This window comes from Anolis carolinensis, unplaced genomic scaffold (genome assembly GCF_035594765.1).
Source record: "Anolis carolinensis isolate JA03-04 unplaced genomic scaffold, rAnoCar3.1.pri scaffold_7, whole genome shotgun sequence".
In the NCBI taxonomy this organism is placed as follows: domain Eukaryota; kingdom Metazoa; phylum Chordata; class Lepidosauria; order Squamata; family Dactyloidae; genus Anolis; species Anolis carolinensis.
In genome coordinates this window covers 35,617,460-35,636,266 of record NW_026943818.1, presented here as the reverse complement: position 1 = coordinate 35,636,266, position 18,807 = coordinate 35,617,460, and the positions used below count along the sequence as shown (strand labels likewise).

The following is an 18,807-nucleotide window of genomic DNA, read 5'->3' as shown; positions in this document are numbered from 1 at the left end:
ATTTGGACTTTATTTTTCTAGGGTTTTTTTTTTAATTGAAAGGAGACTTCGGTTTGTTTTGAATAGCCAGATATTGTGTGGTAGGGCCTTGAGTCTACACTGCCATATAATCCAGTTCAAATCAGATAATCTGTATTTTATAGGCAGTGTGGAAGAGGCCCTGAGCGTCATTGTGGCTGAGTGTGTTGCTAGGAGACGACGTGGGCGAGGCCTACCCTTCTAACTGGCAGCTAGGGAAAAAACGGCTTTTCCTGGTTCTCTAATTTGGACTTTATTTTTCTAGGTTTTTTTTGTTTTTGTTTGAAAGACATATTTTGCACGACTATGTCTTTTGTGGCCAAATTTGGTGTGATTTATATATTATAATAATAATAATAATAATAATAATAATAATAATAATAATATATATATATATATACACACACACACACACACACACACACACATACACGTTTTAAAGGTTTTTATAATGTGTTTTAACAATGTTATTAATGGAACTGTTTATATTTTTTTGTTTATATGATTGCATTTTGCCAAATTTTGTAAGCCGCCCTGAGTCCCCTCGGGTGAGAAGGGCGGGGTATAAATGTTGCAAATGAATAAATAAATTTGGTCCAGTGGTTTTCTTGTTTACTCCAGGGGCAGCCAGGGGGCGAACGGCTCTTCCTCGTCCTCCATAATTTGGACTTTATTTTTCTAGGTTTTTTTTCAAATTGAAAAACACAGATTGGGTGTCTTTTGTGGCCAAATTTGGTGTGATTTGGTTCAGTGGTTTTGTTGTTTACTCCATGGGAAAAACACACATTAGATTTTTGTATAGATCATAAAGGTATGCATCACTAGCGTTCTCTTAAATGAGGCTGAATATCAATAGGTGACTCTGCTTGTGATGTCCTGGTTTCATGGTGGAGGCAATGGGGGCCTCTACACTGGAGAATGAACCCAGTTTGGACCCCAGCTAAGGCTGTGGAATCCTGGGAGTTGTAGTTTGTTGAGGAGGCGAAGGAAAGTGGAGGCGAGGGCGCTGCGGTGTCCGAGCAGCAGGTGGCGCTGTGGCGAAAGCCGCAGGAGGGGAGGCCGCGCCGCCATTAAACACAATAGGAGGCAAAGGCAGAGCAGGAGGCAGGAGAGGAGGAGGAGGAGGAGGAGGAGGAAAGGCGAAGGGATTTGGGGGTTTTTGGGGGGCCACGTCCTTCCTGATCCCCCTCTTCTCCTCCGGACCCCTTCTTCTGCCCCTCCTTGAGGCCTCGCTCGGATCCGTTTTCGGCCCAGAAGGCAGCCGCCCACAGGGAGAGCCCAAGGCCCGTGCCATGATGTTTCCCCAAAGCAGGCATTCGGTAAGGGGGGGGGGGGAGAGAGAGAGAAAAATGGGGGGCTGGGGGGATCTTGGGGGGAAAAGATGGGGTTGCAATGAGGCAAGGGATTGAGGGTGCCTGGGGAAGGGTTTGGGGTGGCTTTGGGGGTCTTAAGAGGGGAGAAGAAGGGGTTGCAATGGGGCAAGGGATTGGGGGTCTTAGGGAGACAAATTGGGGGTCCTTAGGGGGGATTTTGGGAGTCCAAGAGGGAGAGGAGAAGGGGTTGCAATGGGGTAAGGGATCGAGGGAGATTGGGGTGTCCTTAGGGGGGATTTTGGGGGTCCAAGAGGGAGAGAAGAAGGGGTTGCAATGGGGTAAGGGATCGAGGGAGATTGGGGTGTCCTTAGGGGGGATTTTGGGGGTCCAAGAGGGAGAGAAGAAGGAATTGCAATGAGGCAAGGGGTTGGGGTCTTAGGGAGACAAATTGGGGGTCCTTAGGGGGGATTTGGGGGGTCCAAGAGGGAGAGAAGAAGAGGTTGCAATGAGGCAAGGGGTTGGGGGTCTTAGGGAGGGACATTTGGGGGGAATTTGGGGGTCCAAGAGGGAGAGAAAAGGGATTGCAATGGGGCAAGGGGTTGGGGGTCTTAGGGAGACAAATTGGGGATCCTTAAGAGGGAGAGAAGAAGGGGTTGCAATGGGGCAAGGGATTGGGGGTGCTTGGGGAAGGGTTTGGGGTGTCTTTGGGGGTCCAAAAGGGGAGAAGAAGGGGGTTGCAATGGGGCAAGGGATTGAGGGTGCCTGGGGAAGGGTTTGGGGGTCCTTTGGGGGTCCAAGAGGGGAGAAGAAGCGATTGCAATGGGGCAAGGGGTTGGGGGTCTTAGGGAGACAAATTGGGGGTCCTTAGGGGGGATCTTGGGGGTCCAAGAGGGGAGAAAAAGGGGTTGCAATGGGGCAAGGGATTGAGGGTGCCTGGGGAAGGGTTTGGGGGGGTCTTTGGGGGTCCAAAAGGGGAGAAGAAGGGGTTGCAATGAGGCAAAGGATTGGGGTCTTAGGGAGGCAAATTGGGGGTCCTTAGGGGGGATTTTGGGGGTCCAAGGGGGAGAGAAGAAGGGATTGCAATGGGACAAGGGGTTGGGGGTCTTAGGGAGAGAGATTGGGGGTCCTTAGGGGGGATTTTGGGGGTCCAAGAGGGAGAGGAGAAGGGGTTGCAATGGGGTAAGGGATTGAGGGAGATTGGGGTGACCTTAGGGGGGATTTTGGGGGTCCAAGAGGGAGAGAAAAGGGATTGCAATGAGGCAAGGGATTGAGGGTCTTAGGGAGACAAATTGGGGGTCCTTAGGGGGGATCTTGGGGGTCCAAGGGGGAGAGAAGAAGGGGTTGCAATGGGGTAAGGGATTGAGGGAGATTGGGGTGTCCTTAGGGGGGATTTTGGGGGTCCAAAAGGGAGAGGAGAAGGGGTTGCAATGAGGCAAGGGGTTGGGGTCTTAGGGAGACAAATTGGGGGTCCTTAGGGGGATTTTGGGGGTCCAAGAGGGGGAGAAGAAGGGGTTGCAATGGGGTAAGGGGTTGGAGGTCTTAGGGAGACAAATTGGGGGTCCTTAGGGGGGATTTTGGGGGTCCCAAAGGGAGAGGAGAAGGGGTTGCAATGAGGCAAGGGGTTGGGGTCTTAGGGAGACAAATAGGGGGTCCTTAGGGGGGATTTTGGGGGTCCAAGAGGGGGAGAAGAAGGGGTTGCAATGGGGTAAGGGGTTGGGGGCCTTAGGGAGACAAATTGGGGGTCCTTAGGGGGGTTTTTGGGGGTCCCAAAGGGAGAGGAGAAGGGGTTGCAATGAGGCAAGGGGTTGGGGTCTTAGGGAGACAAATAGGGGGTCCTTAGGGGGGATTTTGGGGGTCCAAGAGGGGGAGAAGAAGGGGTTGCAATGGGGTAAGGGGTTGGGGGTCTTAGGGAGACAAATTGGGGGTCCTTAGGGGGGATTTTGGGGGTCCAAGAGGGAGAGAAGAAGGGATTGCAATGGGGCAAGGGGTTGGGGGCCTTAGGGAGAGAGATTGAGGTTTCCTTGAGGGGATCTTGGGGGTCCAAGGGGGAGAACAGAAGATCCCTCATGACCCATTATGCGTCCTGTTGAAATTTGGGGGGAGGATGGACCACGGATGATGGGATTTGTAGTACCTTACTCTAGATCTTGACCAGACTTGGCACACAGAGCTCCAGACCCACTTTACGTCACTTGCAAAGACCACTGTGACCCCCACAAATGACAGGCCTGGCCCAAACTTGGCACACAGAGTACCCATGACCCACTATACGTCCTGTTGAAATTTGGGGGAGGACGGACCACGGATGATGGGATTTGGAGTACCTTCAGTCACTTCCAGAGACCACTCCGACCCCCACGAATGACGGACCTGGCCCAAACTTGGAACACAGATCTCTCATGATCCACTATACGTCCTGTTGAAGTTTGGGGGTGGACGGAGCATGGATGACGGGATTTAGAGTACCTACACTCACTTCCAGAGACCACTGCAACCCCTATGAATGACGGGCCTGCGCCAAACTTGGCACACAGACCCCCCCATGACCCACTATACGTCCTGTTGAAGTTTGGGGGAGGATGGACCACGGATTATGGGATTTGGAGTACCTTCACTCACTTCCAGAGACCACTGCGACCCCCACAAATGACAGGCTTGGACCTAACTTGGCACACAGATTCCCCATAACCCACTATACGTCCTGTTGAAGTTTGGGGGAGGGTGGACCATGGAAGATGGGATTTGCAGTACCTTCACTCACTTCCAGAGACAACTGCGACCCCCACGAATGACAGGCCTGGGCCAAACTTGGCACACAGATCCCTCATGATCCACTATACGTCCTGTTGAAGTTTGGGGGTGGACAGAGCATGAATGATGGGATTTGCAGTACCTTCACTCACTTCCAGAGACCCCTGCGACCCCTATGAATGACAGACCTGGCCCAAACTTGGTACACGGATCCCTCATGATCCACTATACATCCTGTTGAAGTTTGGGGGTTGATGGATCACAGATGATGGGATTTAGAGTACCTACACTCACTTCCAGAGACCACTGCGACCCCCACGAATGACGGATCTGGACCAAACTTGGCAGACAGATACCTCATGACCCACTTTACGTCCTATTAAAGTTCGGGGGCGGATGGAAAGAAATCGTTCTGTTTTGTGCTCAACTTGAAATGGAGCTGATAGATCCGTGAATAAGGATTCGGTGTGTGTGTGTGTGTGTGTGTGTGTGCAAACGTACCAAAACGTGTCCTCGATAGAAGAAGGTTAAATGGGAAACATATCCTGCATGGCTCTCTTTAGGGAGGTGTCCTAAAAACACGGCACTGAAGTCATTTTATGTTCCAAATAATAAGGAAGTGTCCTCTCAAAGCCCAAATCATAAATGTCTTCCAAGAAAACCCCGTGATAGAGTCATCTTAGGGTCAGTGTACATTGGAAGTAAATTGAAAGGCACACAGTAAGCTTAGTTAAATGGATAATCCAAACAGAGTTCCCTTTTCTGGAGATTTTTTTGCTCAAAGGCCGGAGGGCCATCTGTCGGGAAGGATTGGATTGTGTTGTCTTCAGCTAAACCTGTCTGTTTCTGCTGCTTTAGGGTTCCTCTCACCTGCCTCAGCAGCTGAAGTTCACAACGTCGGATTCGTGCGACCGGATCAAAGACGAGTTCCAGTTGCTTCAAGCCCAGTATCACAGGCAGGTTTCCATTGCCACCCACTTTCTCCCTAAACTCTTACCTTTCTTTATGTTCTAGTACGGTCATGATTATAATTTTGCATTGTTATTTACATCAGTGTTTTCCCACTACTTGCCCAAATATTTCATTAAGCCGCTTAACAATTATTACAAATTATTGTTATTATTATTATTTTATTATTATTTTTATATTTATATTATTATTATTATTTTATTATGACACAGCAAATAAGATAGATATGCTGGACTTCATATCACAAAATCACAAGTCGAACACTTCCCAAGTGTCTAGGACTGTGTGATGTGTTTTCAGATGATGCGTGAAGATCCCAGCAGGTTGGCCTTTTGCAGTTGGCAGATCGTAATTTTGTCAATGTCAATTGTTTCCAAATGCCGGCTGAGATCTTTTGTTTCCAAATGCCGGCTGAGATCACCCAATGTGCCCATCACCACATTGAGAGTCTACTCTAATTATTATTATTATTATTATTATTATTATTATTATTATTATTATTTGAGAGTCTATTATTAATAATAATAACTATTATTAATAATAATTTTCCAATCCTCATTGGTTAACTGAGAGTCTAGTTATTATCATTAGACTCTCATTTAATGGGTTAACTGTGAGTCTACTCTAGTTGTTATTGTTATTATTATTAATAATAATCATTAGACTCTCAGTTATGGGTTAATTGAGAGTCTATTATTATTATTAATAATAATAATCTAATCCTCATTGGTTAACTGAGAGTCTTAATTATTATCATTAGATTCTCAGTTATGGGTTAATTGAGAGTCTACTCTATTATTATTATTATTAATAATAATAATAATTACCAATCCTCATTGGTTAACTGAGAGTCTTAATTATTATCATTAGATTTTCAGTTATGGGTTAATTGAGAGTAATTGAGGATATGGGTTAATCCTCACTGGTTAACTGAGAGTCTACTCTATTATCAGTATTCTCAGTTAATGGGTTAACTGTGAGTCTATTTATTATTATTAATAATAATAATAATAATAATAATCTAATCGCCATTGGTTAACTGAGAGTCTTAATTATTAACATTAGACTCTCAGTTATGGGTTAATTGAGAGTCTAATAATAATAATAATAAATATCATAATAATACATGACACAGTCCTAAACACTTGGAAAGTGTTCAACTTGTGATTTTGTGATACGAAACCCAGCATATAGATCTTGTTTGCTGTGTCATACAGTGTCGTTGTGTCAATAATAATAATAATCTAATCCTCATTGGTTAACTGAGAGTCTAAGATTCTCAGTTAACCCATGACACCCCTGGGCATTGGTAGATAGTACCACATGGGTGTAGTTTCTGATTGCTTGAGAGTTACTATTAAATATAAGCCGAAATAATATGATAACATACCATAAACTCGGCATTGACTTGATATTCATACTGAAATACAGCCATTAAAAGCAAATTAAGACAAATTCGGCTTAATGTCGTGGAAAGGGAAGGCGAGACGCGTCTTCACAGATGGCCAGACTCTTTCTCTCTCCCTTTTGCAGCCTGAAGCTGGAGTGCGACAAACTCGCGAGCGAGAAGTCGGAAATGCAGCGCCATTACGTGATGGTAAGCCCCGCGCTCGGAAAGCGGGAGGGAGCGATTGGGGAGAACGATTTAGGGCAGGGGCCGGGCAAGTGACCTTAGAGGGCCACCACCGGCCCGCGGGCCATAGTTTCAGAGCAGAGAGCAAGAGAAGCCTTCCGCGGCTGCCTTTGCCACGGCCCAGAGGCTCCGGCGTGATGGGTTTTTATTTTCCGCCATCAAGGAGTCATTAGCGCCCGACGCAAGAAGATCCTTCCCGCTGCCGCAAGGCCGGCCTCCCCTGGAGAGAGGAGATAAGGGCCGGGAGGGAAATTAATGGCTCTTCTCTCTCCCAGGAAAGTGCCAGCTTCTGCTTTTTTTCAAAACACCTAATGGGAGAGGGATGCCTTCTCCTCTATCTGTTTCATCTCCGCTGTGATTCGGGGTTCTCTGGGGCCCATTGTAATTGAGGGACACAATCACCATTTAAGCCCGTGCATTGATGTATATATAATATGTGTGGGTGATATATATATATATATATATGTATGTATGTATGTATGTATATATAATATATGAGTGCGTATATGTGTGTGTGTATAATAAAATATGTATTATTATTATTATTATTAATAATAATAATAATAATAATAATAATAATAATAATAATAATATACATGCATTTATGTATATATCCTACTAGCTGTGCCTGGCCATGCGTTGCTGTGGCGAAGTCTGGTGGTATGGGAAATAAAGTATTGAGGAATTGGTGGTAGTTAAGGTAAAGGGTAAAGGTTTTCTCCTGACATTAAGTCCATTATAAATGGGTTATATAGCTGTGTGGAAGGGCCTTGAGTCTACACTGCCATCTAATCCAGTTAAAATCTGATAATCTGTATTTTATAGGCAGTGTGGAAGAGGCCTAAGTGAGGCCTAACTCTGCCTGTCCCCTGGGCTGAGTGGGTTGCTAGGAGACCAAGTGGGCAGAGCTTAGCCTTCTAACTGGCAGCAATTGGATAAAAACAATTCTTCCTCTCCCTCTAATTAGGACTTTTCTTTTCTTTTTGTTGTATGAACGTAGAGGCATGGATGAGGGGTTGTGCTGCCAAGTTTAGTGTTTCTGGGGTGTGTAGTTTTGTTGTTTTATATATATAGATTATAATTATGTTATAATAAGAATAATTGTATGTGTTATATTTTATTACAATATGTATTAAGATTACAATGACATTTATTATTCTGACATTTATTATAATATGTATTATATTTTTGGTCTTTTGTGGCCAAATTTGGTGTGATTTGGTTCAGTGGTTTTGTTGTTTATTTCATGGGAAAAACACACATTACATTTTTATAGATATAGATTGTATATAATATATTTTATATAATATAATAATATAATATATTTATGTATATATACCTGTAAACTGCCCTGAGTCCCCTTTGGGGTGAGAAGGGCGGGATATCAATGTTGCTAATAAATACAGTAGAGTCTCACTTATCCAAGCTAAACGGGCTGGCAGAATGTTGGATAAGCAAATATGTTGGATAATAAGGAGGGATTAAGGAAAAGCCTATTACACATCAAATTAGGTTATGATTTTACAAATTAAGCACCAAAACATCATTGTATACAGCAAATTTGACAGGAAAAGTAGTTCAATACGAAATAATGCTATGGAGTAATTACTGTATTTACGAATTTAGCACCAAAATATCATGATTTATTGAAAACATTGACTACAAAAATGCGTTGGATAATCCAGAACGTTGGATAAGCGAGTGTTGGATAAGTGAGACTCCACTGTATTTATTATTATATTGTATATCGTCAATGTATTCTTAGCCTTTGAAAGCCTTTGACAATTATTATTATTATTTTATGTATTATTATATTTTATTACAATATGTATTACAATTACAATAATATTTATTATCCCTACATTTATTATAATATGTATTGTATTTGTTATAATTATATATATTCTTATAATATTTATTACTGGTAATATACATATTTTTATATTGATTATTATATTGTACTATCTGTGCCCGGCCACACATTGCTGTGGCGTTGTCTGGTGGTGTTGGTGAGAACCTGTTGAGGTAGTGGTGGTATTGAATGTCTGTTGTATGGTTGTCTTTATGTTTAGTATGCATTGGGCTGTTTGTGTACTGTGAAAGTGGTGAGGATAGAGGGGGTCTATGTCCCTGTGTAGTATTGTGTGGTATTTATACGTTGTCCATGTGTTGTGAATGCTTGGATTGTGTCCTGCTGCATAGTAGAAAGGGCTGGGCTGGATGGCCCTTAGGGGTCTCTCCAAACTCTTGTGCCTGTCCCCTGGGCTGAGTAGGTTGCTAGGAGACCAAGTGGGTGGAACTTAGCCTTGTAACTGGCAGCAATTGGATAAAAACAATTATTCCTCTCCCTCTAATTAGGACTTTATTTTTCTTTTCTTTTTGTTGTATCAACCTAGAGCCGTGGATGATGGGTTGTGTTGTCAAATTTCGAGGTTGGGGGGCCTGTAGTTTTGTTGTTTTGTCCGCTGCCCTGATGCCATCACTCTTTTATATATATAGATATGAATGTATATATTCGTGTATATGTGTGTATATACAATATACGTGCATTTATGTATATATCCTATGAGTGTATATATATGTATGCTATCTATATATATATATATATATATATAATATATGAGTGTATATATTTGTGTATGTGTGTGTATATATAAAATACATGCATTTATGTATATGTCATATGAGTATGTCTATATATATAATATATGAGTGTATATATTTGTGTATGTGTGTGTATATATAATATACATGCATTTATGTATATATCATATGAGTGTATATATATATATATGTATGCTATCTATATATATATATAATATATGAGTGTATATATTTGTGTATGTGTGTGTATATATAATATACATGCATTTATGTATATGTCATATGAGTGTATATATATGTATGTCTATATATATAATATATGAGTGTATATATTTGTGTATGTGTGTATATATAATATACATGCATTTATGTATATATCATATGAGTGTATATATATATATGTATATATATAATATATTCGTGTATATGTGTGTATATAGTATACGTTTATATCTGTATGTGTGTGTGTATATGTACACACATATACATATAGGATAGGATATGTATGTATATGTGTGTGTATGTGTGTGTGTATGTATTCAGGGTGCACCAGAAGTCACAAATGGGTCCTATAAATACTCTGTTTCATGCTATTGTATTAGACACCAGTTATGAGGTGTACATTATTTTCTACTAGTATTGCTTGGGTTATTTGAAAAATTCAAATCAAATCAAATCACGTTTTATTGATTAGCCCATTGGCCGTATCAAAGCATTTAACTTGAAAAATTCAGTTTTTTAATTGTACTAAATGCATAAGGTTGTGGATTAACTACAGCTGACATCATGCCAGGTTAACATGCATGTATGTGTATACATATAATATAGATAACTACAAGTATATAATATACAACTCAATTTATAATAATAAATAATATAATATATTGTATATACATATAATATTGATAATATTATGTATTACGATATAATACTGATAATAATATTAATTATATATTATATATTAAATGTAATATTACTAATAATATTACAATGTAATGATATAGTACAATATTGTAATTTAATGCTAGTATTGTACTATGCTCATAATATAATGTAATTTGTAAGCCGCTCTGAGTCCCCTTTGGGGTGAGAAGGGTGGCTTATAAATGTAGTAAATAAATAAATACTGTATGTTGTTTTTCTCTCCTTTTCTAGTATTATGAGATGTCTTATGGGCTCAACATCGAGATGCACAAACAGGTGAGCTTATTTGTGTAGCCACACATCTATAATTTTCACTTTATGTATATAGATTATTATCTGTATCTCGCTTTTTTCTCTAAAGAGAGACTCACAGCCACATATACTAATACTGTCTATTCTCGAGTATAAGCCTAGTTTTTCAGCCCTTTTTTAAAGACCGAAAAAGCCCCTTATACTCAGGTGAAGGTCCTGGTTGGCTTATATTTGGGTCAGCTTATACTCGAGAATATATGGTACATTTATTATTTTTCTTTATTATTCTTGGTATTATTACATTTATTATTTTTCTCTATTATTATTGGTATTATTACATTTATTATTTTTCTCTGTTATTGTTGCTACTATTACATTTATTTTACTCTATTTTTTATTATTAATAATACATTTATTATTTCACTCTGATCTTATTATTATTATTATTATTATTATTATTATTATTATTGCATTTATTATTTCACTCTGTTTATTATTACTTGTATTATTTTCCTGTATTTATGATTACAGTAGTCTCACTTATCCAAACTAAACGGGCCGGCAGAAGCTTGGATAAGCGAATATGTTGGATAATAAAGAGAGATTAAGGAAAAGCCTATTAAACATCAAATTAGGTTATGATTTTACAAATTAAGCACCAAAACCTCATGTTATACAACAAATTAGACAGAAAAGGTAGTTCAATACGCAGTAATGCTATGTTGTAATTACTGTATTTACGAATTTAGCACCAAAATATCACAATGTATTGAAAACATTGACTACAAAAATGCATTGGATAATCCAGAAGCTTGGATAAGCAAAGCTTGGATAAGTGAGACTCTACTGTATTATTATTATTGCATTTATTATTTTACTCTATTTATTATTATTTTCCTGTATTTATTATTATTATGACATGTATTATTTTACTCTATTTTTATTATGATTAATACATTTATTATTCCACTCTGATCTTATTATTATTATTGCATTTATTATTACTCTATTTATTATTACATGTATTATTTTCCTGTATTTATTATTATTATTATGACATGTATTATTTTACTCTATTATTATTAAAAGGATACATAAGCACATTTACCTTGAAGAAGATGAGAATAATGATTGGATCAGAGTTGGACCGTCTTATCTTAAATTTGAGCTTTGTGTAAATATTCAAAAACATTTGACTTACTGATGCCTCAATTAATGTAATTTTATTGGTATCTATTTTTATTAATGAAATTTCCCACCCTCGGCTTATACTGGAGCCAATGTTTTCCCAGTTTTTTTGTGATAAAATTAGGCACCTTGGCTTGTATTCGGGTCAGCTTATACTCGAGTATATATGGTAAATATTACAATAATTATAATTGAAATAAGATATTTTCTCTCTTTTCCCAGGCCGAAATTGTCAAGCGGTTAAATGGGATCTGTGCTCAGGTCTTGCCCTACCTTTCCCAAGAGGTAATATTCCATTTGTATTGTTGTTTGGAAATATTATGGGTTTTCCTAACTCAACCAATGGCACCCGGGCAATATATACTAGCAATAAATATATCAAAAATATGAAATAGATAAATATATCAAAAATAGAAATGCAGTTAATAATAATAATAATAATAATAATAATAAGTGTTCGACTTGTGATTTTGTGATACGAAATCCAGCATATCTAAAATAGAAATGCAGTTAATAATAATAATAATAATAATGTGTTCGACTTGTGATTTTGTGATACGAAATCCAGCATATCTAAAATAGAAATGCAGTTAATAATAATAATAATAATAATAAGTGTTTGACTTGTGATTTCGTGATACGAAATCCAGCATATCTAAAATAGAAATGCAGTTAATAATAATAATAATAAGTGTTTGACTTGTGATTTTGTGATACGAAATTCAGCATATCTAAAATAGAAATGCAGTTAATAATAATAATAATATTAAGTGTTCGACTTGGGATTTTGTGATACGAAATCCAGCATATCTTTCTTGTTTGCTGTGTCATACTATGATGATGATAATAATAATAATAATATAATAATAATAATAATAATAAACCCATCCTATATTAAATCCTATATCCATTCCTCACTCTTTTCTCCCAGGGTGTATGAAACTCAGTGTTATTTTCGCTCTCTTTTTTGCAGCACCAGCAACAGGTCCTGGGAGCCATCGAGCGAGCCAAGCAAGTGACGGCTCCGGAGCTCAACTCCATCATCCGGGTCAGTAGCCCTCCTTATGGGAATTGGGCCTTGGCTTGGAGAGTTGGATACTGCTTGGAGAGCAGTATCATTACAAAGGATAGCCCCAAAAGCTTGGGAAAGTCGTGTAATGGCACACAGGTTACTCAGCTGTTAGACTGAAGAACCAGGTCTTTGAACTTCCGAGGACAAAGACATGCCACTAAAAAAAAATATTGGGTTAGCAGCGGATGGTGGTTTCTTTCCAGTTGCCCAAAACATATACTTGAAACCTCTTAGTTTAAAATAAGCACTCAGAGATAAAAAAAGTCTTTTTTGAAAAATAACATATCTTGTTTACTCATAAGCATCTTAATTCACCATACAGTTAAGCCGCCCCGAGTCCCCGTTGGGGAGATGGTGGCGGGGTATAAATAAAGTTTATTATTATTATTATTATTATTATTATTATTACATTTCTTATTAAAGTTCAGTCATAGACAGGATGTATTTTTATCTGCTGATGTGTATTATTTATGTATTTTATTACTTTATATGTATTATAATCCGGGCTTGGCCGCATGTTAGCAGCCCCGAGTCCCTTCGGGGAGATGAAGGCGGGGTACAAAAATAAAGTTGTTGTTATTATTATTATTATTGTATGACACAGCAAAAAGAATAGATATGCTGGATTTCGTATCACAAAATCACAAGTCAAACACTTCCCAAGCGTCTAGGACTGAATTATTATTATTATTATTATTTTATTATGACACAGCAAACAAGATAGACATGCTGGATTTTGTATCAAAAAATCACAAGTCGAACACTTCCCAAGTGTCTAGGACTGAATTATTATTATTATTATTATTATTATTATTATTATTATTTTATTACGACACAGCAAACAGAATAGATATGCTGGATTTCGTATCACAAAATCACAAGTCAAACACTTCCCAAGCGTCTAGGACTGAATTATTATTATTATTATTATTATTATTATTATTATTTTATTACGACACAGCAAACAGAATAGATATGCTGGATTTCGTATCACAAAATCACAAGCTGAACACTTCCCAAGTGTCTAGGACTGAATTATTATTATTATTATTATTATTATTATTATTATTATTTTATTACGACACAGCAAACAGAATAGATATGCTGGATTTCGTATCCCAAAATCACAAGTCGAACACTTCCCAAGCGTCTAGGACTGAATTATTATTATTATTATTATTATTATTATTATTATTATTATTATTTTATTACGACACAGCAAACAGAATAGATATGCTGGATTTCGTATCACAAAATCACAAGCTGAACACTTCCCAAGTGTCTAGGACTGAATTATTATTATTATTATTATTATTATTATTATTATTATTATTTTATTACGACACAGCAAACAGAATAGATATGCTGGATTTCGTATCCCAAAATCACAAGTCGAACACTTCCCAAGCGTCTAGGACTGAATTATTATTATTATTATTATTATTATTATTATTTTATTACGACACAGCAAACAGAATAGATATGCTGGATTTCGTATCACAAAATCACAAGTCAAACACTTCCCAAGTGTCTAGGACTGTATGATGTATTTTCGAATGATGCGTGCAGATCCCAGCAGGGTGGCCTTTGGGAGTCTTTTCCATAGGATACTATGGTTCTATCACCTCTCTATCAGTCTATTATTCTATCCATCTGACTATCCTATCTCTCTATTTATCCATGTATCTGAAATAATTGGACTGGATGGCCTTTGGGAGTCTTTTCCATAGGATACTATGGTTCTGTCACCTATCTATCAGTCCATTACTCTATCCATCTGACTATCCTATCTCTCTATTTATCCATGTATCTGAAATAATTGGACTGGATGGCCTTTGGGAGTCTTTTCCATAGGATACTTTGGTTCTGTCACCTATCTATCAGTACATTATTCTATCCATCTGACTATCCTATCTCTCTATTTACCCATCTATCTGAAATAATTATATTATTATAAATACAGTATTTATATGGTGCACCTTACCCAGTCTATTTTTACAACCTCTCCATTTTAATCCATGTTTTTATTAGTTCTTGTCATTTGTTTTTAATGGCTAATGTTTAAATTTTTATAATTGTGCATGTCTTTTGTCTATTGTTGTGTTTTATATTGCTATTGTTTTTATCGGGCTTGGCCCCATGTAAGCCGCCCTGAGTCCCCTTTGGGGAGATAGAGGCGAGGTATAAAAATAAAGTTGTTATTGTTATTATTATTATTATTATTATTATTATTATTATTATTATTATTATTATTATTGGACTGGATGGCCTTTGGGAGTCTTTTCCATAGGATACTATGGTTCTGTCACCTATCTATCAGTACATTACTCTATCCATCTGACTATCCTATCTCTCTATTTATCCTTCTATCTGAAATAATTAGACTGGATGGCCTTTGGGAGTCTTTTCCATAGGATACTATGGTTCTGTCACCTATCTATCAGTACATTACTCTATCCATCTGACTATCCTATCTCTCTATTTATCCTTCTATCTGAAATAATTAGACTGGATGGCCTTTGGGAGTCTTTTCCATAGGATACTATGGTTCTGTCACCTATCTATCAGTACATTACTCTATCCATCTGACTATCCTATCTCTCTATTTGTCCATCCTCTCTTTTGTTGACGGATTCTCTCTGGGTTTCCTTACAGCAGCAGCTTCAGGCCCACCAGCTCTCCCAGCTCCAAGCGCTGGCCCTGCCCTTGACCCCGCTGCCGGTGGGCTTGCAGCCCCCGTCCCTCCCAGCCGTCAGCGCCAGCACCGGCCTCCTCTCCCTCTCCGCCTTGGGCTCCCAGGCCCACCTCGCCAAGGAGGACAAGAACGGCCACGACGGGGACGCCCACCCGGAGGACGACGGGGAGAAGTCCGACTAGAGACGGGCACGGGACGGGGAGAAGTGGGGTTCACTCCGGCGGAACTGGAGGGGCGGAGAAGGGGCACCCACCCTGCCCGCCGTTGCAGCAATAACCTTTGGGCCCCGTGCTCCCACCCACCACCACAATTTCACCGCCCACACGAGCGATGACCTCCAGAATATCCCATTGCACTGCAGGTTGTCATGTATATTTATATATGGGTTTTCTTTCCTTTCCCGGGAGCAGGACGAGGAACGACTTCCTCCTCGTTGGCCCCCCGACTTCCCTCTTTTCGGGTTAATGTTTGATGATGGGTGTCAGTATCATAGCGAGGATTCCCTTGGAACAGTAGGCTCCTACCAATAAATACTATATGATTTTTTCCCAAACTGTATTGAGACAGATATGCATATGAGTATTCATATATATAAAAATACTATTTATATATGTATGTCAATATATGCTTCTTTTTACCCGGACTGGAGATAAATTTATATGTATATGTATATGAGTATTCATATATATATATATATATATATATATATATATATATATATATATATATATATATGCTATTGATATATATGTATGTCAATACTATATGCTTCTTTTTACCCGGACTGGAGATACATATGTATATGTATATGCATATGAATACTATTGAGATATATGTATATCAATACCATAGGTTTCTTTTTACCCAGACTGTATTGGCATATATATAAGAGTATTCATATATATGTGTGTGTATATGTATACTATTGAGATATATATATATATATATATATATATATATATATATATATATATATATATATATCAATACCATAGGTTTCTTTTTAGCCAGACTGTATTGATGTGTGTGTGTGTGTGTATACACACACACACACACACACACACACACACACGAATACTATTGTTGTGATATATATATATATATATATCAATACTATATACTTCTTTTTACCCAAACTGTATTGAGATATATATGCTATTGATATATATATATATATATATATATATATATGTCAATACTATATGCTTCTTTTTACCCGACTGGAGATGTATATGTATATGTATACGAATACTATTGAGATATATGTATATCAATACCATAGGTTTCTTTTTACCCAGACTGTATTGATATATAGTATTCATATATATGTGTATGCATATGTATACTATTGGGATATATGTATATCAATACCATAGGTTTCCTTTTACCCAGACTATTGATATATGTATATGTATATGAGTATATATATATGAATACTATTGGTATATGTATGTCCATACTATATGTTTCTTTTTACCCAGACTATATGTGTGTGTGTATATATATATATGTAACCTATGGTATTGATATACATATCATAGAATCATAGAATAGTAGAGTTGGAAGAGACCACATGGGCCATCCAGTCCAACCCCCTGCCAAGAAGCAGGAAATCGCATTCAAAGCACCCCCGACAGATGGCCATCCAGCCTCTGCTTAAAAGCCTCCAAGGAAGGAGCCTCCACCACAGCCCCGGGGAGAGAGTTCCACTGCCGAACAGCCCTTCTCACAGTGAGGAAGTTCTTCCTGATGTTCAGGTGGAATCTCCTTTCCTGTAGTTTGAAGCCATTGTTCCGTGTCCTAGTCTCCAGGGCAGCAGAAAACAAGCTTGCTCCCTCCTCCCTATGACTTCCCTTCACGTATTTGTACATGGCTATCATGTCTCCTCTCAACCTTCTCTACACACACACCATTCAGATATATGTATATCAATACCATAGGTTTCTTTTTACCCAGACTATATATATATATATGTATATGATTATTCATATATATATATAAATACTATTGATATATGTATGTCAATACTATATGCTTCATTTTACCCTGACTGTATTGACATATATATGTATATGAATATATACACACACACACATATACACACAGTATTGATATATATATATATGTGTGTGTGTGTATATATAAATATTTTGTAGAGCAAATTGGTATTTCCAATTCAAGACTTAAGGGAATTCACATATATGTATCTCAATACCATAGGCTTCTTTTTACCCGGACTATTGATATATATATGTATAGATATATGTATATGTATATATATATATCAGTCGGGGTTTTGTGATGGTCATCCCCATCAGGGCCAGTCTTTTGTAGAGCAAATGCGTCTTTCCAATTCAAGACTTAAGGGAATTCACATATATGTATATCAATACCATAGGCTTCTTTTTACCCAGACTATTGATATATATATATATATATATATATTGATATATATGTCAGTCGGATACAGTCAGGGCAATGAAAATGGAGTTGGAATACTTTGGTTTTGGGTTAGCGATAGATAGCTCGTCGTAAAGACATTGCCGCCGGCTCCATGACACTACTGTGCTCCAGCCTCCGAAATCTGCTCCCGTTTGAGTCCACATTTGTCATTTCCTTTCCCTAAAAATTAGAAGGTCTTTTGTGGGGGTCCAAAGCTACAACCCAATATGTGTTCAGTCCCCAAAAAAGCCTTCTAGCGGAATATAGGGGAGGCATTATCATCATAACAATACAAAATGAGCAGAAGGAACTTCCCCAGAGCACCCATTTGGACGTTGCGCACCTTTGTTTGCCCATTATGCATGTGACTTTGTTTCTCAAGGTAGCACAGAGGCGGGATTTTTTTATATATATGAATATAAATATATAAATATATTAGTTCTGTAGCCTTCGAACCCTGTCCCACTTTGTGGTAAAGCTCTTGACGGTGTTGTCATTCCCACTTCCCGACCCCCCTCCCAAAAAAATCCGAATAAATTCGAACATATTCCCCTTTTTCTTTCAGTGTCCATATTTGTCGTTTCCCCTTTTGATTTTCGAACGAGAAAAAAGTTAAAAATGCAACCTTTCGCTCTTTCCGTCTGCTTCGCTTCTCCCCCGTTTTAACGAAAAGACATTTTAAGAAATGTTGTGTTTGTATATATTCCTTTTAGAGATTGAGAGAGAGAGAGATGAAAAGAATGATCTTTGTTTTGCTTCCTGTGTTTATTATTAATCCTTTGACCTATATTAAGAGGAACTGAGAAAAAATAATAATTAATAATAATTCTGTATTGAGGATGTAATAGCTGTGCCTTTTCAAATAAAGAAATCAGATGGTTGGTTATACTGTGACCATTTCCTTTTTCTTCTGCCTTGTTTTTGTTTTCCGTCTCCTTTTATTTCT

General features: G+C 38.2%; 1 protein-coding gene across 4 annotated transcripts; it reads left to right on the top strand.

The window, feature by feature from the left end:
• Positions 1-1,049: 1,049 nt before the first annotated feature.
• tle5 (TLE family member 5, transcriptional modulator) lies at positions 1,050-18,755 on the top strand. Of its 4 annotated transcripts, none has more exons than XM_062960402.1 (7): positions 1,051-1,337; positions 4,941-5,038; positions 6,585-6,648; positions 10,444-10,488; positions 11,875-11,937; positions 12,626-12,700; positions 15,383-18,755. In XM_062960402.1, the coding sequence occupies exons 1-7, from the start codon at positions 1,311-1,313 to the stop codon at positions 15,599-15,601; spliced, it is 591 nt and encodes a 196-aa protein (XP_062816472.1). In that variant the 5' UTR covers positions 1,051-1,310; the 3' UTR covers positions 15,602-18,755. The 4 variants fall into 4 exon arrangements, with proteins under 4 accessions (XP_062816474.1, XP_062816472.1, XP_062816473.1 ...); XM_062960401.1 differs by having other exon boundaries at positions 1,052-1,337; positions 15,380-18,755; XM_062960404.1 differs by lacking the exon at positions 12,626-12,700 and having other exon boundaries at positions 1,050-1,337.
• The last annotated feature ends 52 nt before the right edge of the window (positions 18,756-18,807 follow it).

Bases quoted from the DNA above. Each gene is read 5' to 3' on its own strand.
- tle5 (XM_062960401.1), top strand. From the start codon at position 1,311: ATGATGTTTCCCCAAAGCAGGCATTCG. The intron at 5,039-6,584 runs GCAGGTTTCCAT...TCCCTTTTGCAG, and splicing joins CTTCAAGCCCAGTATCACAG to CCTGAAGCTGGAGTGCGACA. The intron at 6,649-10,443 runs GTAAGCCCCGCG...CTCCTTTTCTAG, and splicing joins TGCAGCGCCATTACGTGATG to TATTATGAGATGTCTTATGG.